The sequence below is a fragment of the Dromaius novaehollandiae genome, unplaced genomic scaffold (assembly GCF_036370855.1).
Source record: "Dromaius novaehollandiae isolate bDroNov1 unplaced genomic scaffold, bDroNov1.hap1 HAP1_SCAFFOLD_32, whole genome shotgun sequence".
Classification (NCBI taxonomy): Eukaryota; Metazoa; Chordata; class Aves; order Casuariiformes; family Dromaiidae; genus Dromaius; species Dromaius novaehollandiae.
In genome coordinates this window covers 3,715,251-3,739,818 of record NW_026991447.1, presented here as the reverse complement: position 1 = coordinate 3,739,818, position 24,568 = coordinate 3,715,251, and the positions used below count along the sequence as shown (strand labels likewise).

The following is a 24,568-nucleotide window of genomic DNA, read 5'->3' as shown; positions in this document are numbered from 1 at the left end:
GTTATTCTGACTGCCACTCTCACTAAAACAGTGTTATTTTATTAAAAGAAATTAATGCAGTAAACAAACCCCAAAACAGAGCAGCATGCAGATTCTTCCATCATTTCACCATGAAAGTGGGATATAAATAGACTGAGTATAGAAAACAGTGCCACATGCTCCTGAGTGGTTATGCTTACAAGAAACAAACAAACAAAAATTTACAGATAAAAGGCTGAAAATAATAACAAAGAAATGTAAGGGTAGTGTGGCCCAAATCCCTAAAGTTTAGGAAAAGCAAACATTCTAAAATTCTTATTCACACTCATGCAATGTCCAGTTAAAGACAGTATGGCCAGATTCAGTAGCTGTCCAACTACATAAATGTAGAGTGAGAGAAAGCTGTAGAAACTAACAACATAATATGAAATATTAAAAGAAGACTCTTTTCATCAGAAATTTTTCTGCATCTGAAGTGTTTGTACTTTTCCCCATAGAAGTCACATATCAGCAAAAATGATCTCTTACATTTAATGTGTGAAACACATGCCTAACAATTAATGTTTGTTATCCTTCTTCCACACCTGAGGAAGAGATGAGATATTTTAAATGTTGGAGAAGGATGGCTGCCTCCAGATTGTCACTTCACAGCCACAATGATGCTGTCTTTGAACAGGCTACATTGGAGAAAATCATGCAACTCCAGTCTTTCAAGATGAAAAAAAGGCCTTCAATTTTCTCAGTCTGGGAGTTTAAGTGATACTTTCCTCAGTAAGACTATTTATACATGATACATTCGGTGATTGCTGCTTTGTAGTGAAGAATACTTCCAATCATGGCAAAGTGGGAAAAATTCCATAAAGTTGATGCATCTATTAAAGTGGAGACTTCTGTATTTGGAAGGACTTTATCTTTTACTTGATTCAGAGATGAGTTTCATGAGCTTTGGTAGTCACTTAAAATAGTTATGTAAAATTCTTGATAATGTCATCCCATCTGTATTTGAAATGATACTGAGAGTAAAGCACCAGCACACAATCTTTCTCGGAGAAGTAACTGCTTACATTTCTGTTTCCTGTTTTTTTCTTTTTGGGGGGTGTCTGAACTGAAGTCCATTCATTTCTGGTTCTATTTGCAATAATCGGTACAGTAACAGGAAAAGTAGAAGAGATGGGAATTTCCTCTAGCTCTGTCTTTCAATGATCTTGAAGCCACAGAGGGAAAAAATAGCCAAAAAAGATGTATCTAATCGTATTTTGTGGTGATGAGATGACTACATAGCATCTTGAGATCTCTCAAACCTGTTTTTCCGTATTAAATACAAAACTTAGCTAAAAGGAGTAGGCGCATACTTGTGCCTCTTCCCCCCGCCCATGCTTTGAAGAAATGGAGAAAGGCATGATCTTTAAGCCTCCAGGATTTATTTTCTCCTGAATTTCAATGCTGTCTTTGTGCTTGCGTTATTTATTGATTACTTCACATAAAAAGAAAAGAAAAATTCAGCATTCAGTAGTTTTCTATTTAGCTTTTATTTTTAGCTTCCATATTTGCTTTTACTTTTTTCTGTATATATGTTATATTTTTCAGACTACAGAGTAAAACAGAACAATATGTTACGTGAATTGTAGAGGGAAACTACTGTAATTAAAGGCAAGAAATAATCATAATAAAGTTCAGTATGTTGAGAACAAAACCACTGTTTTACCAGCACAGACTTACTGGTTGGCATCTGTAAACTTTGCTTATTCTTTTTCTGTTTTGTTTCAGTCACTTGCTTCAAAGGGGCCTGCTTTCTGGCAAAACCAGCTTTCTGCTAAAGTCAGCATAGTGGTGGTGGTGGTGGTGGTGGTGGTGGTGGTGGTGGTGCACTGCAGGTCTCCCCCCCATACCCCCCCATACCATACTGGCATACAGTGTGACTACCTATGGCACATCAGAGGCCTTAAACCAGACAGAGCTCCTGAGGGAGGAGGCAGTTGTCCTGGTCACAGGCTACAGGGACACATTGGCTAGAGACCAGGAATGAGGTCAGTGGAGGAGGTGGCTGAGCTATCAGTTGAAGAGGAGATGAAGGAGATGAGCAGCTGCATAGCATCATGGAGGATGAACAGGAGATTGACAGGTTCCTCACAGAGACTCTGGGGGCTCAGGACTGCGCCTGTCCACCCAGATTGCTTCGTATGATGAAACAACTCTCTCTGTAGATGAGGAGAGAGCAGTGGGTGTTATATTAACTTTTGCAAGACTTTCTGCAGTCTCCTGTAGCATCCCTGTAGCCAAATTGAGGACAATGGACTAGATGAGTGGACTACAAGATGTATGAAATTCTGGCTAGACTCAAAGGGCAGTGGATAATGGTTCAAAGTTTATCCGGTGGCTGTTTACAAGTATTATTCCTCAGCTGTCTGTAGTAGGGCCAGTAATGTTTAACATCTTCATTGGTAATCTGCTCAGCTGGACAGAGCGCATCCTCATCAAGTCCATGAATGGCATCAAATTGGGAGCAGTAGACATTCTTGAAGATAAGACTGCCATCAAGAGAGACCTCAAAAAGGTAAAGAATGAGCCAACAGGAATCTCATCAAGTTCAGCAAAGACACATGCTAAGTCCTGCACCTGGGTCAGAATAAGCCCATGCAACAATACTGGCTAGGGAACAGCTCTGCAGAAGGGCTTGGGGATCCTAATGGACAGCACATTGAGCAGCGGTCAGCTGTAAGCACTTTCAGTGATGAAGGCTAAGACAGATGGGGCTGCACTGGTAATAAAATGATATGCAGGTTGAAGGAAGTGATTATTCTTCTCTGCTTTGCATTTGTGAGGCCACATCTCAAATACATGCATCTATAATACTGTGTCCAGTTTTGGTCCTCTCGTTGAAAAGAGAATTGTAATGTAAACCAGTCAGCCAGGAGGTTGGACTAGAGGACCTTCAGGATCCCTCACACCATGTTCTTTGATTCTGTGCAAATATCCTGTGACTGAAGCGTTCAGAACTCTGTCAACTGGCTTTTATAACTGATTACCATATTTTAATAAGGAAAAGGATGTGACAACTGGAGTTTGTAGTGTCATCCGAAGTATTGCCAGCATCATGCTTTCAAACAGTAAAAGATTAGTTCATTTTTATAATAAAATTTGTTTTGTTTTGTTTTTATGTTGATTGTCTAGTGCATTAGTTGTTAGCTTAAGAGTTTATTTCTGTGATCTTTCATCAGCCATTTGTATAACTTTGTGCCACTTGAATAGGGCATTCACATTGCATTCATTCATGCATCTGTTCTGGATGAGTTAGAATCCTAGGCCTTCTATGGATTCAGCGGAGAGCATTTACTATTTCCTGCTTCAGTTAAATGTATTTTAATTTTGATATTTAAATTTGATGTCTAAAGTAGGCATTGTGAATGGGTTAACTTCATGGCAGCAGATTCAGTTTTTTTCCATGCTCCACTGTCTACATACATGATAATGGAACTTTCCTATCTCAGAGGGGTGTGTATATATACATATATATATATGGATACTGTCTTGTGAATATTGTATTTGATGGGAACTTTATAATACCATTTTCAGCAAGTATATAGATTTGAGTCTTCATGTGCACCATCAAACTGCCTATGAATGACAAATGTTAGGTTAATAATTTTTTCAGTAAGTCATGAGTAAACATGCCTTGTAACCTCCATGTGTCACTTTGAATGCTTATTTTGACATATATCATAAACTAAGCATTATTGGACTTGGCCTTAGATCAGAGAATCACAGGGAAACCCTGCAACCACATAGAGCATTTTTCTTGAGTCATTATTTTATTTTCTTCTGGGTTAGTTCTGAAAAGAAACCAATATAGCATATAAATAATCTGTACTACAAATATAGCAGATAGCAGCAACATTTTCCAAATGATAGACAAAAGAAACATATGCACAATCTTTCAACTATTTATAATTGTCTTTTATAGTAGTATTTGAGCTTTCTGAAGTTCTGTTGCTGAAAACATTGCATGACACATATTTTAAAGATATCTAAACCAGTGCACTTCCATGCCACTACTTAATTTTCTGTTGTTCCTACCAAAAAATCTAACAGTTCAAAATGCATAATGATATCCCATTTCAGCATCCAGATGTGTGGGATTTCAGCAGTACATGGATGGTGCCTAACTTACTGCAAGCAAAGAGGAAAGCACTGGCATTTGCAGAATAAAGTTGTTATATAAAAGATGCATAGAAAGTGAATAAATGCAATTAGCAATTAGCATACGTAGACGCTATTATGAAAAGGGGCCTTACACTGAAAAATGCTTTAAAGGAAATTTTAAGTACATTTTTCAGATTTTCTATGTCATAAAGGGGCTTAAAGGAAGCATTGCTTAGAATTTTATATAGAAAATTATAGGAATCCAAGAAATTAAAACTAGGGAAGTCAATTCTTTGCAACTTATACATCCTTAGTAAATGAAACCAAAATGCAAGAAATGCAGAAAAAAAGTCATTTTGGTTTCAGGATTTGTTATAGTTGTTCAAAAAAAATTAATGCATATGTCCTCAGTATGCTACACTAAGTTCAGTAATTGTAAACATATATTTATACCCTAGTAAATAAATGATCAGGGCATATAGATACTGGTACAGAGAAAGTATTTATTGTATGTATTGCTCCTGATACTGTCCATTATTATTTTTCTTTCTGTTACCTTTCCTTTACTTTGTAAAGTCAAAACCCAAAACTTGTCAAAGATTGTAAAGATCACTTGAACCCTGAAAAATATTGGGCAGTTTCAGAAAACTGACATATCTTCCTTTATGGATATGTTTCTTCTTATTGCAGATCTAATGCATTTGAAGTGCTGGCACTCGATGGAGTTAGTACTGGGATACTTCAGTTATATACAGCCCAGGAGAGTGCTGACTGTCTGAGAGCAATACCAACTAACATCAGTGGTTTGACACTTCAAAATGTATGTTACTTTCTGCATATTTTTTGTCTATGCTGTCTTAAAATTATTTCTAATTTTCCAAGGACAGAAAATAATTCACATTTAAGATAGGCGATATAAAACAAATGTGTGTGTATTGGGAGGAAAAGGAGAAAGGAAAGAGAAGAGACAGGGCTTTTGGTAAATCAAAGCTGTCCTGAAGTTTTCAAGACTTGCAGTACTATTGTAAAACAGAGAGAAATAGAAGTTCAGGTTGCCTTTATTATTTTAAAGATTCTTTCAAGGCAAAATACTGACCCTTTCTAATCATATAATGGAGCTTTGGATAGGGCCAATTATATCACTTGTACTTTCTCGAAATTAGTGTGCTTAAAACATGGCTTCAGAAATTAGCATTTGTTGATTTTGAAGTAGGCATGTGGAAATTTTGTAACTAGTGAAATGTAACTTATAGGGGCTCATTGGGAGGCAGTATTTTTACGTCTGTAATTTGTCTAGGAATTGGTTTATTTAAAGTCATGTGTTCCATCTTTTTGCCTACAGGTATAGAGGTGCTTATGCCAGTGTAAATTATTCCTGTAAATTCAAAAGTAGCATTTGTTATTGAAAACAGAGGTACTAAATAAACTCCAGAGAAACAGAAAATCGTTATTTGGACAACAGGTTATTATTCCAAGAAAGAACAACTGGAAACTATTGAAAATTCTGGAATGGAACATAAAGTCAAATAGGCAACTTGATAATGTACACTATTGAAAATATATACCAGTCTTTATGAACTGGTAGAAATCAATGATGAAAAAAATACAAGCACAGTTTGCTCTGAGAGAATTACCTGGGCAGATTTTTAATCTTGTTCTTTAGATGTGTTAAGACTGAAGCATCTTCTATAAACCAGGATCTGGTAGGATAAATATCTTTAATTTGTGCTCCAGGTTAATCGATGCTTAGTTATTCAGATTATATTGGGTAGGATTTGTATCAGGTTTGAGCAATCTTTGATCAAACTACATAATAATTTGACTTTTTTGGTCTTCAAAAGTTACTTGATCATGGTAGATATTTGATCATGGTAGTTCTATTAAATTAATTCTTTTTTTTAATCTGAAATTATTTAAGGAGGTCTTTGACAAAATCAGTAAATTTGCTTATGATATATCCTTTATAAATATTCCCTTCTAGGCACTATTTAGTAAATTACCTAATTTAGAGATTATTGTTTCTATTTGATAATTCTAGGGAAATAATATACATTATTCAAGAATGTTCATAATTGCCTGCTGTGTGAATAGTGGAAAGAAGTTCACTTTAATATTTTTAGAGCAATTCCACTTCCTAGTTCCTAATCACAATTCTTTTGCTTTCTAAAAAAATCCCACGAGTTAAAGTCACTCCAAGTATGTAGCTGAATATGACAGTAAAAGTGGCTGTACAAGCAAAGTATTTATTAATATATTTTATTACTGGTAGGGTTCTGGTCTGTTTCTTTGAAATGCAATGTATGTGGTAGCAGGTGTCTTGACATAGTATCCTCACTGTGTTATGACCTGTCTACAAGAATATTTTGTTATCTGCTGAGTATTTTTACTAATCTTCATTTTTCAGTTATCTATCACAATATAGAATTCTGTAAACAAAATACTGCATCTTGTGTCTTCCTCTTTAGTAGGGGTTTGATCAAGCTTTGTTAACAGCAGTGATAAATTCACGTGTTCTAAGCCAGGCAGAGAGTAATCTCTACACAGATCATATTAGAAGTGGGTAAAATCTTTACTTGGATTTAGTGCTTAACAGGCTGTGACAGAGGTGCAGCCTTTGGAACAACTGAATAGGGTCTGGCCACAGTAGTATTTTAACTAATTACTAATCATCAGAACAACAGATGTAAAAGTCAGCGAGAAACCATTTTATTGCAAAACCTTTTGCAAAAAGATCAGAATGTGAGGCTGGAATGCAATTTCAGTGAAAGTTTGCAGTAAAGGAAGGCTCCCTGACTGGGAGGGCCAAGGGACTATTTCAAATCCACAGTGCCTAGGGCAAGGCCTTTACAGTAGACTTCTTGAAAATCTATTCAGAATGCTTTTTATTACATTATTATCATCTCACAAATGGTCAGTATTTTCCTATGATCATCTTATTGAAGTCGAAGTTAGGCTATGTATCTGTAATTCTTCAGACTATTTTTCCTGTATTTGCCCTTCTTTAGTCCTGTAAAATTTCAGCCATTCTCCAGGAGTCTCTGAAGATAATCAGGATTCAGAGATTAGGGTTAGGGTTAGGGTTTGGAGTTCAGATAATTTCCTAACTTCTCAAGGGTTAATTTCATGAGTACATGCCAACACTGAGTTCATTGGCTTCTCCAAATATTTAACCTATTCATTTCCTGTTCTGTCCTATGCTGTCATGCCTGTAGATAAATGAATTCTGTTAGATACGTGATCACAATGGGCCTTGTTACTAAGACTATTGGCATCAAGAATTTCAGCCTTTTCACCTGACCATTATTAAGTTTTTCTGCCATATTTTCCATTGCTCACTTTTACTTCTATATATTTTCAGATTTTCTATGTCTATGATGTTTATGCTTCTTGATTTTAGCAACTCTTCCTGCACCTTAGTCATTCTTGCTTTACCTGTGCCTATCTGTGCCTCTTCTGTATACATTCTTTGTTGTACATGTTTGCATACCATTCGAATCATCTATTTTTGACTTTTAGTTCTTAAAGAGATCCTGATGGAGGTGAATTGATCTCTTACAATGCACGCTGTCTTTCCTGCATCGTAATGCTTTGCCACTTTGCCCTTTCAGCAGTTGGCAGCTCTCTGCCAGATCCCCTGCTGATGCCAGAAGACAGTCCTAATGTAGGCAATACAAAAATAATTCTGCCACAATCTGACACTTCTGCTAATGTCAGACTACTCTTTTGAAGTATTGAAACATCTAACTTCTATGCAAAGGCAAGCTCTCAGGGGATCAAGTGAAAGGGAGGAGTTGTCTTTCAGTAGTGAAGATGTGAGGAGTTGTCACTGCCTGAGGATGCTACCACCGAATGTTAGCATAGCTAGAAAGTGTTACTCTGTAGATGAGAAATAATGATTCTGGTATTAGCCTGGAGACAGTTAGTTCTTATAAGACAGAAAAGCACAGCGAATATGGCAACATGGAGAAAGATGTAAGCGTGTCTTTTCAGCCTGCCTTCCTGATATTTCCCTTGTATGCTGAGTTAGGAAAACCTGCCAGTAACTGTCATCTTTACAAGCAATACAGATTTTTTTCTAAAGATCCATGCCCCCCACTATTTACCATTCTGTCCATACCCTTGTTTTTTGCATACTTTTCTACCAAAGGGAAACTTCCCTATCCTCTTCCTTTATGATTCGATCCTTAGTCTCCTCAGTGTGTTCCAAGATCTTCACATTTACCTTTTGGAGGAGGAAGAAAACAGAGATGAGTAAGCACCTCCCATCTATTTCTTCTTACAACCCTATTCTCACAAAAGGAGGTACAGTTAAAGACACTGAGGGAAGAAAAGGAACAGAAGCTGGCAGTGAAGCTGCCATAATGAATCAAAAAGCGTAGGCAGCAACTTGATCTGCATGTGCTTCTCGCTGCTACTGTTTGGTTTGTTTAGTTAGAGGGTTCTTTGCGGGGAAGTGACAGCGCTGTGCAGGAGATGTTTTTAGGAGACAATTCTTTGGAGTAATTTAGAATCCCCCCTCTGTTGTGCACCATGCAGATAGCTATCTATTAAACGTTTTTAGCTTTTGTCATGGGCTTTAATTATTTTCTTTCATACATAACACCAAACATTAATATAGACATGATAGGTAGAAACACCTGAAGTTGATGTTGCCGGTTCATTTGCATCATAGAAACTTATTTCTTATATTTATAGATCTCTCAAGGTTTTCTCTTTTTTGCAGTGTGTTCTCAAGGTGTTGTGTTTTTCAAATTTAATAACGAATTTAATAAATGAACAGTTCATAAGCAGATAAGGAATAAAAAGATGCAGTTGTTCCACTTTAACCATTATTTATGATCTTTTTAAATCATTCCAGCAGCTCATTGGAGGATGATAGAAACTTAAAATTTGGTTTCAAAACAAGGATATTAATCTTAAATCATATATATGCTTTTGACAGTGGATTTAATTTCCATGTGTTGTAGGACTTAAACATTTTCTCTTATGCTTACATGTACATGTATATCTACAACAGTGGAGTGAAATTTCAGTTTGATTAGAGAGAGGCTTATGAAATATGAGCTTTGAACATTCATATAAAAAAGAAAGAGGAGTAGGTCTTTCTTTCTTTACAAACCAGTATGTGAGGTGCATGTAGATCAAAACAAAATCCATTATGTGTCCATAACCTGTAGGAAGCAGTATACAAATCTTATTGCTCAGTGATTATACAAACCATTCTATTGCTGTCTAGGGATAGTAGCACAAGAGAATGTATCTTTTCTGCCACTTCTTTTTGTTTTTCAATGCAGGAATTCCTATTTGGAAGTACATCAGATCAAACCACTGAGACTGTAGTCAGTAAGGGTAGGAATCATGTCAGCTAAATTTAGCCAATCAAATAGGATCCTCTTGCTGTGCGAAAAGAGAAGGAGACAGCTGTCAAGATCCTCATATGTCTCTGCTGATTAGAAAGAGAATATTGATATATTAAATGTATAACTTTTTTTTTTTTTTTTGAATTGCCAAAGCTAAGTGAGGTAAATCCCAGCCTGGGAGCTGAGTCATGGCAGCCCCATTCTCTTCCTGCCCCCTGCAGATTCCTATGCATTCATTTAAACACAGTATAATAATTATGATTGTTTAACAGTTCTAGTTGTCTGACTCAGCCACCTCACTCTTTGCAGATCCAGATTTTTGGTTTTAGCTTCCCTGCTCTTCCAAACACCTATTACTGTACTACAGTGTTTAAAACACATACATTCCCAACAAGGTGTAGCAAATTCCATTTGTATTCCTGCCACAATGCACCAACTGTGGAGGGATGTAGGGAACACATGGTGCTGTGCAGTATGGAGAGTGCATACTTCCCTCTCCTCAGTCCAGTGACATAGGGGCACAATGTGATGTAGAAGGAGATCTTTCCCCTTGCCCCGCTTACATCAGGGCTGCAACCATCCCTGCTTTGAATAAAGAATGAGTTAAGCCTATGTGGTGAATAGCTGTGGAATCCAAAGCATCCTTCCATATTGCCCTTAATAACTGGAAGCGATGCTGTTTGTGAGGATGCTCTTCACATTACTCTTCTCTCATTCTCCAGAGAATCTGCATGGCCAGTCTCACACACATTTGCACAGGCGCATCTGAACATAGTAAGGTAGAAAGTCGGATAACAGAATTTCTTCCTTTTATAAAGAGAACTTAAAATAGTTTGATTTAACTGGAAAGCAAGGTGAAAGGAGACAGGATCACTGCTTATTCTGTTTATTTGCACTGTATTATATTATAGTGATCTCATAATTTAGTGTGTCTGTGGTCACCTGCAGGGAAATAGTATTTTCTGTGTGCATGGCTTGGTTTCTGAGTAGTTACTTCTTGTGTATATTTTTCTCTAAAGCACTGGAGAATTGCTGGAGCTGAAGATAGGCAGGGGGTGATGGTATTCCTGGTGATGTTAAAGTATTTAAGATACCTTTTTGTTATGTCTTCTCAAATGCCCAAGATTAAGCCTGCTACCAATCCCCCAGATCAGACTGGTGAGGACTGCTTCCTTCTGTAACACCGGGCTTTTCACTAATTTGTAGCACGCAGGTTACAGATAAGGTTTCTTGGGTTCCCGCCAGTTTGTTACTGTCAAGGCCCTGAGAGTGGCCAACAACCTCTGCCACCCCCCGCCCCATCCCAGGGATTTGGCTGCATGTGCTCAAGGCCAGTGCTGACATGCAGCCGGGGATGAGGCTGCTGTGAGAAGAGCTGTGGGAGAGAGCTGGGAGAAGCCTTGCTGGAGGCTCCCCTTTTGCTTGGAAGCTGCATGTTGGGAATGCTCATCCTTGGTCTTTGCCTGAGCTATGGTGCAGATGTCTGTGGCCTGCCTCTGTTGTGGTGGCCCCACTCCTCCTCTGGGGTAGCATGACCCCTCCAAGGGGCTGGCGGACCCTCCCTGCGCACCATCAGATGCCTTGCCAGGGTGATAGCCAGGCCTGGCAGCTGCCCCAGGCAGCCGGCAGGTCAGCTTTGGCCACCTCATCACGCAGGGCCTCAGTTGGCACACCTGCACGGTTCAAATACACAATTCAGTTCAAGTGGGTTGCAAAGCTGAGTGGGGGGAACGATCCCTTATGGCCTATGACTGACAAGTTCTTATAGCCCTGGGGCCTTTGTGTCATCCTCCATGTGTACATTCAAGGCCCTTGCTATCATCCTGTATTCCTCTGTGTTGCGTTTTATTCTAGGGTCATTTTGTTTAGGGTGGTTCCATACAGAATAAGCACTTGTTATTGCTATCAATTAGTTACAAATATCTGCATATGTATATATATAACATTACACCCCACAACTGCACTTTTCTCAAAAAAAATGAGACTCATGCTCTTTAGATAATTGTTATAGCTAAACAAGCTGTAACACAGCTGCAGACATACCAAGACAGATCCAGACCAAGCCCAACAAGAGCTGAGGCTGGTGTTGTTGGAATAATGCAAGGCCTGTTGGCCTCTTACTGTCATGCTCTGCCTTTGCGGTTTATCCACAGATTTCGTCTTGCAAATCTCTTGCTCTTGCTAGGATACTGGTAATAGCCTTGGATTTCTTCTGCTCTTTTCCAGTGACTGTATCTTTTCCTGTGTGCAATTGTAGCTTTTGGTCTGTTATCACAAGCTTTTCATTTTTTTATAAAATGAGGGGAAATGCTTTGTGATGATAAGATTGTTTGGAAGGACTCATGAGCTGTGTGACTGTTTGCAGGTTCTATCCCTAGATATAGGGGAGTCTTTTCTTGTAGTCATTCAATCTTTTCATGTCTAAATCCCATATCTTTAGTTCACTGTTACTAATATTTCGCATTAAGAAGTGTTTTACTTTAAAGAAGGGTTTGTCAAGGTTTGTTCAGCAGTCACCTATGCCAATTATGACTGTCAAAGAAAAGCCAAAATCAGCACACCTCTTCATTGACTAAACTGTGAGCAAAAAGGAAGATATGTTACTTTATATTGAACAAAAGGAAATCCTAAACAATTCCCTTAATCTGTTTTATATGCTGCGTCCTTCATTTCACAAAGTACTTGAGCACATGCCTAATTTACAGATCTGCTTAAACAATCTGTAGTACAGTATATTTTCACAGTGGCAAAGTAAATTCATACAGCCAGTTCTTTATGAAGGATTTCCTGAAAACTGTGATGAAAGGTTTCCTGTCTTTTGAGTCCTTTGTTTTCTAGGCTTAGGATAATTATAATCTAGTATTTCTGCACTGAAAATATAAAAATTTCTTATAATTTTGAAGTACTAATACCAGTGTGCATTAACTATGTCAGTGCTAATTGCCTCACAGTAACTTTTAGCATCAGAATATTAATAACTGAGTATTTTTCAATCTCTGTTCTATAGATGAAAATGACAAATAAATGCTGTTCTCCCTCAGACCAGGTAAGACTTTAATTGTATTAATGAAATGTATTCATCATGCCAGAACAAAAATTATTAATTTTTCTAATTCTTCTCATTGCTTTAAGTTGCAAAATTTGTAGAGCCTACATACAGACATTTAGTCAGTTTGCAAATTCTAAAACCACATTTGCAAAATCTGTTTTAAATTTTGAGATGTCATAGTTTACACAGCAGATTCTCACTAATCAACAGTAACTAGTAGAATCCCCAATTGCACTTGTTTATTAAAAAATAAAAATAAAGGAAAATTAAAAAAGAAGGCTATATCACTGGATTAGATGGAGCCATGATATAAGTGAAAGAGGGAGACAGTGTAACTTACAAATATGTCTTGGAAAACATACTTTATGCTTGCATGCCTATAGCTTCAGCGAGTCTGACAAATTGATGTGACTTTATATCTACATCACATTATTATGCATAGATAGCTCAGGAATATATTGCAAATAGTATCCTTTGGATGTGTCATGCTGTGCAGAATACATGTTTGCAGTGACCATTTGTCTAGGGCTTTTGGAGCCTAGGGAGCCTGATGCAATATTGCTGCACCTCTAGCTAGTCAAAAAGACCCAATGAATTTACTACACTGGAAAGGCTTCTTACTTACTGTGGGATTGCAAAGTTGTTTTTTTTTTTTTTTCTATTTACTTTGTAAATTTTCTTTTTCTTTTTCCAGGCTAATTCTATAATTCTGGGAAATAAATTGAATTTTATATCATAAAACTAATGAGCTTCACACTTATTTGCTATCCTTGCATCAATCTGGTGCTGAACTCAGGAAAAAAGAGCCCAATCCTTGTCTGTTTCCAAGAATGCTGTGTTTGCAGATTAAAAAAGTGAAAATTAGCCAGGTTGTCTTTTGCTACTTACTGCTTTACTATAGAAATTTATTGTAGAAATTTACTACAGAATTAAAAGACTGAGTCTAGAAGTGTTTTGTATGGACATCAAATAAATGTTTAAAATATTTGTTATTAATTAGACAGCTTGTATATTCTTTCATGTCACCATTTTGTCATCTTATCTAAAAAACGTAGTTGGACATTTGTAGACTGTTCTAGAAGTCATTAAAAATATCTAACCATTTATATTTTCTTACCCAGGAAACTGCTTTATTTTGTTATACTTGTGCCTGCATTTTGGAAAAAAAAAAGTACACCTGAAGAACTACTATAAACTTTAATTCTGTGTGTAGTAGATACCCAAAAGTTATCCCTAAAACAAAATGAATACCTATGTAAGAAGGGAGCATTTAATTATTCCTTCTCATTATTAATCAAACTGATATGAAAAATAGGTGATTATAAATGGTAGGAGGAAAGATATTGAATTTGGATATATGTTGTTGGATGAACTCCCTACTACAAATATTTTAGTAACTATTTTCATAACATCTGAATCCCATTTTAAATTTAATGATACATTTAATTATCTGTAAGTTAAAGAAATGAAGAATAATGATAAATGAGAATTGCTGCCTGTAACCTGCTTACCTACCTGCAGTATGGTATAACTACTAATGTAATTAATGATATGTTCCAAAATTTATTTAATGTTCTTGGGTCTGTCACTTTTTTGGAGCTGCAGGAGTACTGAAATCAAAGAAATGCCAAATCTGCTATACTGTAGCATTCACATGAAAAGCTCGAAAGGGAATTCCAACTTCTATTTTATTAAAGACAGAAGTACTAATTGACATTAAAAAGTCTGCTTTTAAGAAGCTCTTTCTTAAACTAAGTACAGGAACATTAGAAGCAGTCTTTGTTGATACAGACAGCTTGTAGAGTTGGATTTAAAGACTTTGGTTCAAGCTGCTGAGAGTTAGAAGGCGAATGAAGATGATACAAGAATGAGCTTTTTGGTATTAATGGATAACTGCAAATGATTGACTCTATTCTTTTAAACTTTATTCATCTCAATTTTTGTGCATGTAATATGATACTTCAAAAAAAGGAAGAAGTATTCTTCCTGAATTTGTAAATAAATATTGAGGACAGTCATACGACCCAACATTAGATGCCTAATTTGATTTCCCAGGTTAACAGGCTAGTGTCTATAAACTATCCATTTAGTCAGGGCAGAAAAATATTCTTTTCCAGAGCATCATTCAAATGTGGAAATTAATATCAATCAGTATTTTAAATAATCCTTTATACGGATTATATATATAGCCTCTCCTTCTGCTTTGACTGTACTGGGGTCCTAAGAAGACCCCAGTAGGCTCTTAATTTACTATCTAAGGTAGGTGTCTAATGTTAAGCAGTACAAATCCATTACCCTTTTTACCTTCAGAATATGAAAGGAAGGAAAGATGCAATTAGAACGTAAATTTCTGGAATGGAAAATTTAAGGCAAGACTGATGTCACTTACATAATGTGTGTACAAACCTGAACTGCTCTTGTTAATATAATTGATTTAAAAGACAGAGAAAAGAGAAGTTTGAGAGACTGGAGGTGGTTTGAAGAGCTTCCTTAAGTAAATTTTGTGATAGTTGCAGATTTATCCTTCCTGTTGAGTATGGACATTCCTGAAGAATTAGATAGAGCCTTTGAGTTTCATTATCGTGTCAGTTGCCATGAGTTTTCTTCATTGCCTTCAGAATCCAAACCAATCTTTCGAAAAGGGGTGAGATCAAATCAGGACAGGTTCCATTCAGATTCTGTTTTTCATAGGTCTGTAACAAACTAGGATTTGGCATCAACAAATGCAAAATTAGTTCACTAAACCTGGGTTTCTCGCTTTTCTTTCATATTGTCCTTGACTGGTTTAACTGGAAATATTATTCTGGAAATCCAGAACAAGATGAATTCCAAGGGCATATAGCTAAGAAAACTGTAGAGGGAAGGGATGCAACTAATGGTTCTCAGATCTAAAACAGCTGTATTTCTGGGTCTCTTTGCCCAAAGAAGACATTAAACAAAGAGTTTGCATTTTGTCCTGCATATAAGATCCAAAGTTAGGAAGAGGTTCCTAGAGGTAGCGGTAGCAACAGTTGTAATTATTATGACTATATTTATAATGTTAAATTAAACAGTACCAGGTCAACAAGCTAATTGGCACAGTCTCGCTACGTTCATACTATTAATGTCTCTTCTCCCTCCAAAGGAGGCATTTAAACTGGGAGGCATTTAAACTATTGGAATTTCATTTTTGCCAGTGCTTAAATCCCAAATTGTTCTTGGGAATTTTTTGAAGAGTACTAGTTATCCCAGACCATGTCATGCTAGTTAGTCTCTGTCAAGGACTAATTATAAAAATTTGACAGGTGTATATAAATAAGTACCACTGCTGAAGCCCTGACACTATACGTAACCTGTGTAGACCGCAGAGGATTGGAAGCATGAGGCACCTAAGCACTGGGTACTTTTAGAGCAGATTGGTGCTCTGCAAGAAGACAGGGAGATTGAGCTAGGTTGTACAATATTTTATTGAGTGTGGAGAGCTGCCATTTTCCAAACACTATAACTTTTGATTCTGCTTGATATAATTTGTTGCAGTGCTCTAGAGACTTGGAAGCACTTAATTCTCTTATCTGTAAGCAGTTAGATTTGTGACTCAATTTTCAAAAAGATATGCACCACTGGATTGCTGCATATTTTTTTATGAAACAGTAAATTAGGTGATTCCCTCTGTACAGAAAAAAAAACTTGCGGAGTTGTTGGCTTTCTAAGACTATATGAGCATTTCCCATCCCCCACTGAAGCAATACCTTTTCTTCTCAGTATGAAGAAAATGTTCAACGGATCTTGATAAACACTATGTATAATTTTACTTTATATGCTATAAAACAGATTTTCAGTGTTTCCTGCAATGTCTCTTTCCTTGTTTGTTTTGATTTTTTGCAGCTGGAGGAAAAGGTGAACTCTCTCCCTGTAATTGTTTGCATATGTATATTCCATTTGCTCTTTTGTAGTGATTGTATGGATTTCAGTATTTATAACAATCAGTGATTTAGAACATGAGAGGAATTTCATGAATTTGGAGCCTTGCTTTAGTTGTGTCCTTTACCAGACTTGTGCATGGTAGTGCACAGGTATTCTCATCTGCAGCCCTGCAACTGTGAATCTTCCACGATGTTATACCAAAGTTTTACATTTGTGTTCCTGCTACAGTATCACCAATTCATAACATGCTTTTGAATTTGCTGACAATACTATTCCAGAACTGTTCACTGACCTTTGCAACCTGAGTCAAGGCCTACAAAGGGCACAGTAACATACTAATTGAATTAACTGGGGTTTGAATCATTCTTTTGTTTTTCTTCTGACATATATCTTCAGTAAACAGAGTCACTTGCTTGCCTAAATCATGAGCTTTTCATTGACTGCTAGAGGAAATCATACAGAAATTAAATTCTAGATACAGTGATTATAAAAGAAGAGCATGTACCTGAAAGGCCAGGACACAGATTAAGATGTAACCAGCAAGAGATATATAGGTAACAAAAAATTATGCTGTGAATTCATTAATAGCAGGGAGATGACAAAGGAAAATATTTGCCATTACTCAGTTTATCAGAGATCAGCCTTCAATAAAAAGGTCAACTGCAACAGATGGTTATTGCAAGTAATACTAGAAAAATATGGCAAGATCTCAGATTACAAAATGAAGGAAAATTTTGGTGGTACTTATGCTTTCAATGCCTTGTGATGTGAAAAAATGGTCAAAGTAATCTCAGAGCTGTTATCAAGATATCTCAGAGGATTTGTGACTGCCAGCTGACAGATCAAAAGACTGGGAAAGGGTAAACACAGTGCCTGTTACTGAAAAGAAAGAGAAACTGGAGAATTAGAGACTAGTCAATTAACTTCAAACCCTTGAAAGAAATCTGAAATAAATAAGCAGAACATTTGTATACAGATGAAAGATAACAAGCAGATGAGTGGCAGCCATGAAGGATTTGTCAAGAATAAGTAGTTAATATCTAATCTAATTTCCTTCTGTGGTAGGATAACACATCTTGTGGATGGGTGAGAAGTAGTTGCTGACATATCTTGACTTCAGTAAAGCTTTTGACACTTCTTGACACGAGAGTATTCTAAACAAATTTTGTCCAGATTTCCTGGTACAAACTTTGTTGGATAATCCAAGAATAGGTGTAAATGGTTCACTTTTAAAACTAAATGATATATTGATGGAGTCCTGAAAAGGTATCTCCCAGATCCAGTTCACTTGAATATTTTCCCTACGATGCATTAGCAAAAGTATGTGTACTAGTTTTGTAGACATGTGTCCCGATCCAATATCGGGAGGGTTTCGTTACGATCCCAAGGACGAGATTAAGACGCTAAAACCGGTCAAATATCTTACAACCTTTTAACTTTATTTTCCACAGAGTGGGGAATAAAGGTGGGGAAAGGCAAAGGGGAGGAGAGAGAGAGAGAAAGAGAGAGAGAGAAAAGGGGGGGAGAGAAAGAGATATCACCACCCGTGGATCCAGCGGCGTCCCGTTGGTCCTCTTCACCCTGGGTGTAAATTTTAGCAATGCGCGTGCAGTAATTACAACTCGAGCAGGGTCCGACCCTAGGTTCCCGCTGAAAAGTTTGGAGCCAAATCAAGGCAAATTAAATAAATAAATTGTAATGACACGCGTGCAGTAGTTACAGCTCGAGTTGGGTGCCTCCAAAGAGGGACCCCGAACAAAGAAATCCCTGGGCAATTATAGCTTTTTTCAAATTAAGTTTCCCGCCCCTCACGCGGTAGTTCAGACCAATAGTAATTTTTGGGTCTGGGGTCTCCTGCTCCCTATTGGGTCTCATCATTGTTCCCAGGCAGGCTGCTTTTCTCCCTTATCTTTACTGTTGCGGTTTCTGCTGACAAATGTGTTGATTCCTCGGGTTCTGCCCTTCTTTCTCAGGGCCCTGACAAACAGCTGTTGTTCCAGCAATTAGCACTGCCCCAGCAGTGACAATAGGTGTTATCTTCCAAGGTCCTGACGAGGAGGATATAATCCAGACCCCCCCTAATTAACACTGTTTCAGCAGTGAGGGGAGGCTTTGTTTCCCAGTGTCCTGGCGCCCAAGCAGGCCTTATTTCAAAGCCTTGACATCCTCCCTCCTGGAGTGTGACGCATAGGAATGCAAACTGCTTGTAACTCCCTTATCCTTCCAGTCTGCACCAGCTCTGGGGCCCTTTCTCACTGAACTAGGGAGTGCGGCTAAGCAAGTTTTATAAAAGTTGTGTTAAGCGGCAGTAATTTGCAGTCCAGGTCCCAAAGTCTCTGTCCGATCGTGGTCCGGTTCAGCGCAGGCTCGGTGTGTCCCGAATGGTCGCAGGGAGACCATTTCAGGGGTCGCAGCAGCTCAGTCCTGTTTCCGCTGGGAACAGATGGCTTGTTTGGGGTTTTGGTTTGCTTGCACCTTATGTATCAAGAAATGTTTAAGGCAAAAGTTCACTCATCTGTCCGCCACAACATGAAGCTGTAAAAGACAGCATTGGACATAAGAATGATCTTGATGTATTGAAGAATGAGTCTGAAAAACAGGATGGAAGCCAGTTAATGGTACAGCATGTAAGCAAGAATAATCAACAAATATTTGTGAGAGGTTGTAGGAACAACTCATTCTTCCAAAAAGTATTTGGGGACATAAAGTCTGTTGGGCAGTTCAGTCCAGCCTCTGTCCCCTTGCTAGCATTAGGGAGGTCATCGTAGTGCTACTGACCACAGAAGCCAGTTGGACACACATGGTGTCATCAGAAAAACAAGAGGTTTATTATTATATCAGGCTGTGGTAGTCAGGCACAGGGCTGATTAGCAGGGACCTTTCAAAAATCCCAGTCACATGGTTGACCTTAAATTCCCTTTTCTCTCTTTTTCTCCCTCCAAATAAGCAACCCACAGACTTTTTAATCTTTCATCATCCCTGTTTTTCTCATTTTTATATTCTTTTTTGGTTATTTTGGCCTTAGTCAGTGATCCTCAACATCCTCAAAAAGCCAGCACCTCTCTTTCTTCTGATATTCTTAACCCAAGGGGACTTCCTGATGCTTCCCTGTCATATATTTAGCCTGCCAGTTTATCCCGTTAATGTTTTATTAGTTCAGCAGTGCTAGACTGGAGTTGGCCAACCACTTTTTCCTGTACATTGTGTGCAATGTCCAGCAGTTTCTTACATTGTTACCTTGTTTGTTTAACCTCAGGCCAGAGCTGCATACCATAACTACAATGTCTCCTTTGTGACTTTTGATAAAGAGGCAAGCATTCTGGCCTATATGTTAATGTATAGGTGAGAGTACCTTGCAAAACATAAGTGCAAAGTGTTCCAGCTAATTTTGTGCACTGTGCTGCAGAAAAGATTTTGACGAAAGGCTTTCCATGGTCTCTGTGGAAAGATTGAAAGAAATGGAGTTGTGTAAATTAAAGAAGAGAAGACAGGGAGGTATGAAAGAAGTCTTCAGAAATGGTAACCTGATCTTGCAGAATGGAAGAAAATAAATGTTCTTATGTGGTTGATCAGAGAATGACATGTGGAAAGAAGCAAGGAATGATGCTACACAAACTACATGTTATGATTCATGGAATTTTTGCTCCAGTTATGGATTGAAGGAGTTTCTATTTCCTCTACTCTTGAGGGTGAAGCAATTTGAGACTTTAATGGAGAGGGCAAAAAATGTCTTGAATTGTGATTATAGCACAGATGACTCATGTTAGACATGAGGAATAGACTTCTTCATCTCTGGTAAAGCTGATAAAGTGCTGGAATAGATTGTTGGAAGAAATTATAGAGTCTCCATTACTGGAGGTCCTTAAGAGGTTAAGAAAACGTCTTTTAGAAATAAAATATGTATCATGGGTCCTGCATTTCAGAGCGGGTTTTAAACAATTTCTGAGAAGCCTCTTTTCGTCTCTGTTTTTGATGATTGTATGAACCTAATTGTGAATAAGTTTTCAAATATGAGGGGTTTTCCCACTGTTCTTCATAGTAGAACTGCTGTCTCAGGCATGCCATGAACTCTGGCTTCATGCTGCAGATTCAGACACTGCACATACTCTTACAAGATCAATTTCTCTTTTTTCATTTTCATAAATTAAAGAAAAACATTTTACAATTATATCATATACGTGATAAATTTAGTTTCTCCAAACTTCAAAAGTTAGTCTTCAAAAGTTAGATTCTTGCAGACTATAGTTTTAGGACTCACACACCTGGAAACAGCAAGAGTAAACTCCTTTGAACATAATGCAACCACTTAAAGATAGAATTGAGATATTCCTTTGTAATTGTTCTTACTTTATTTGTATGGAAGGTCAGTTATGCACTTCTTAATGAAATTCTCTTGATCTGTTTCAGAGATTTTTCTGGGACCTCAACACTTTCACTTATAAAATAAAAGTTATTGGAACAAATAAAGACCACTTCAAAGCACATAAACAGTTGAACCTCTAGTCAGATAGTTACAATGTAATTCCTCTGTGATGTAATATTACTATTATACCAATTTTGAAGATGGAGAAACTGTAGATAATAAGGTTAAGAAATTTGTCAAAGTTGATGGAACAAATCAATATATTCTGATTATCCTTGTTGCATTTCTGAACATATTTCAAAAATCTCACTGTGCCCTCTAAAACTAACACATTTCACAGTGTGTCATGGTGTTTGTATGTTCCAGTTTTCTCTCTTTAGAATGGAAAATATTTGTGTTAGTGAAATAGCTTGTATTAGCTTACTCTTTTAAAGTTGGAAGACTTCGAAACATTTGATTCTAGAAACTCTAGAATGGGTCAGACTAAAGAATTCTGTCTCAAAGACTGACCAATAGTTCCTATTGAAGAACTAAGTATATGAAACACAGTATTTAAACAGCATTTCTTACCCTAATATGTTGACCATAGCTTCCAGCTGTCATCTGGGTCTACAGATACTCTGACAGTGACTGGAACAATGTAATTCTGTTTTTTGTGAAAAATCATGTTCTCTGATTAAAGCTGTCTTCCTGATAATTTCATCAAGCTTCCATAAGCTCCTAGAATATAAAAAATTGTTAACAATTGTTCTTTATTCTCTGTTTCCATACCATTCTGACCTCTCCCTACTCTCTTTTCAATTTCTGCTCTCCAGGCTGAGTGCTGACCTACTGTATAGATTTCCTGTCTTTATGTCTGGACATCCGTATTGCCATTTTCTGTAGTTTTCTAGTTCTATTTGATCTCTCAATTTGATTTGTTTATTTCTGCTTTATGATTGTGAGAAAGAATCTAGAAGATACAGTCTTCTGCACAGGGAGCTCCTCTTCACAGCTTTTAGAACTAATTGCTTTTCTATTCAGTTCTATAGAACAGTGATTTCACTGGATTCACACTATACGATCAGTCCTTCTCCTTCAGGATGATTCTCCAATTAAAATTATGTTGACGCATTTTTAAGCAGAATTATCATGTGATTGATTAGGGGATAACATGCAGAAGGGAGCTGGGAGTAAATTTTCAGACTGAATTTTATTTTTGAGGATCTTTTTGCAGCAGCTATAGATTGATTTTTTTTTTAATTTTCCAGAACAGCAGAAGAAATAATTTGAGTCTTTATTAGGTGAGGAGTTGTTTTTTAAGCTCACTTTACGGTGGTTGTAATTTTGATAAAAAACTAAACAGAAATTTAAGAAAAGAGTAACTAAGGACCTGAGTTCTCCACTGTTACTTGGATTGGGTTCCTGCTGCACAAGTAGTCCCACTGATTAAAAAAAAAATACAAGAATATGTAGAAGAACAGGGCATCTACTAATAGGGAAGAACAAGAATCACAATAGTTAAATAAGGCTTGACCATCAGCTGTTGAGATATGAATGCTGCTTTGGGAGAGAGAAAAGGAACAACTGCCCAGCTCACTAATCATTACACCACATATGGTCTCCCAAAAGAAGAACATCTGAATATGTTCAAATATTGGAACTTTTGGTAATTTGGTCAAACACCGGAGCAAATTACCCAGACAGGTTATGGAATCTTCATCTTTGACAGATATTCAAAAAAATATATATTATGTTATGTTATATTATTTCTGTTGATACTAAAAACTCATTTGGATAAGTCCCTGAGTAACCTGATCTACATTGGTACTGCTTCAAGCAGGAGGTTGGACAAGATGAGCTCCAGAGGTCTCTGTCAACCTAAATTATTCTATGATTCTGTTTGGATCTTTTTTTCTGAAAGGCTCCCAGATGTCATCAGAGAGAGCAATATGGGCTGTAATAACTGTTTTCACATACCATTTCTGGACAAGAAGCTGAGAGCTGGATAGTCTTGACTTTAGTACAGGTGTGCACCCTTCGTTAATTTTAGTCACACCTACTCCGGCGAAATATATCTGACATTTAGCCATGGACACTGACCTACATGTACACTACTCATCAGGCGCTCATATCACATAGCGGGCAACTGTGCCACAGAATTCAAACTTTGGCCAGTAGGTTTGGCATTACACTGAGCTATTGTATAAAAGGCAAACACAGGTGTATCACTTCCTGCTGCATTCAGAAAAGGATTTTTTTCAAAGGCAACTTATTGATAGCTGTTCTCAAGAGAAAGCTTTAGGTTTTAGATCCTATCTTGAAAGAGAAGGCTATTATGAAATAACCAGTAGGTTATTATGAGAAAAAGTGGGTGACATCATCCCCAATTTTACCAGCAGCCCTGTAATGGAAACAGTAGTCACTACCCAAAGGACTCTGAATCCAAATTTGACATAGGCAGCCAGCTCCTGGGAAAATGAATGAAGTCAGATGCATACCCATCTTCATGGTTTCCTATCTGTTAATGTGGACATGTTGCTTTTTGTGGTGTTCAAGTTGTGCCTAGCTTGGACTTAAAAAATTCCCTCTGGGGTTGAAGCATGTAAAAATAGGGTATCGTCATTTCTAAATTCCTCTGTAGTTTCATCCCTAAAACATGTTATTTTAAATAAATGTTAAATATGTCATTCTGACAGAAATGGATTAAGTTAAATACAATGGAAAACATCAATGTAATGCATCAGATCTTCTGGCAGGCCGATTTTTTTTTTTTTTTTTGAAAATTTATTATTTTCATGATAATTATGTATGTGAGAGGCCTGCAGGTCACAAAGATACAGAAAAATCTATTAGTCCCTCTCTCCCCCCCCCCCCCCCCCACCAAGTACTAGTTAGAATATAAAGTCTGCCACTTGCTTTGGAAAAGACCAGAAAAAGAACTAAAACTAAAATTAAATGATGCTTTATGATACAACATTAGTTTTTGACTTGCAGTCAAAGCTGGTTTCTGTTGTAGATTCTTCTCCTCCTTTAACTAAATGAGCATTCTATCGCATCTGTTCTGACCTTTCATATGTCAGAGATCTACTTGATTTTCTTTAACTATTTTCCCCTTCAGTGTTTTGCTTCATTTACTTTTCATAGCTATTTAACTAGCAGTACTACACACAAAATGTACAGATAACTTTATTAAATGTAACACACGTTACGTTTCCAGTCATCTAGATGCTCTATTCCTATAGCAAAACAGTAAGTGCAAATAAGAATGTTCACTCATCTGCTATCATCGGATTACATTTTGTTAGTGACATATTATCACCCCATAATGAGTGCCATTGCTCATTTTGTTCCTACAGGAACTTTTGTAAAGTATATTGGAACACTTTAGGAAATTAATAACACAGCAATGGTGAATGGGTACTTTTCCATGCAGTTTCAAATAGCAGTCTGAGATTGATCAAGAAAGGAGTGCTAAAAGCAGTGCTGAAAATGGGGTAGTTTGTAGTGTTATGCCAAATCAGCACTCCTTAAAATTTCAAATGGAAGGTTTTGGTCTAGTCAAAATCTCCCTAGCATACTTATCAACCAAAAGCAGCTTATTATTGAGTGCCAATATTTGGTTGGTGTTTTTTTCCATACAGACTTCTGTTGAACTGAATAATTATTCTTATGTTAATTAAACACTGATTCTGATAAAATTCTTCTATTTTCTTTACTTTTTAGGCATTTTTTGTCTTTATAGTTGATTATAAATTTGTTACACTCTTTTCTTTATGGCTTTTTTTTCTCTCA

At 37.1% G+C, this 24,568-nt stretch overlaps 1 protein-coding gene across 1 annotated transcript in view; it reads left to right on the top strand.

Moving 5' to 3' along the window:
- Positions 1-24,568, top strand: part of LOC135326596 (gamma-2-syntrophin-like) — a 168,819-nt gene that overhangs the window by 123,660 nt on the left and 20,591 nt on the right. Inside the window, exons 10-11 of the mRNA XM_064504403.1 lie at positions 4,810-4,939; positions 12,487-12,525. Coding sequence (XP_064360473.1) covers positions 4,810-4,939; positions 12,487-12,525 — 169 coding nt within the window. The remainder of the gene's footprint in view (positions 1-4,809; positions 4,940-12,486; positions 12,526-24,568) is intronic.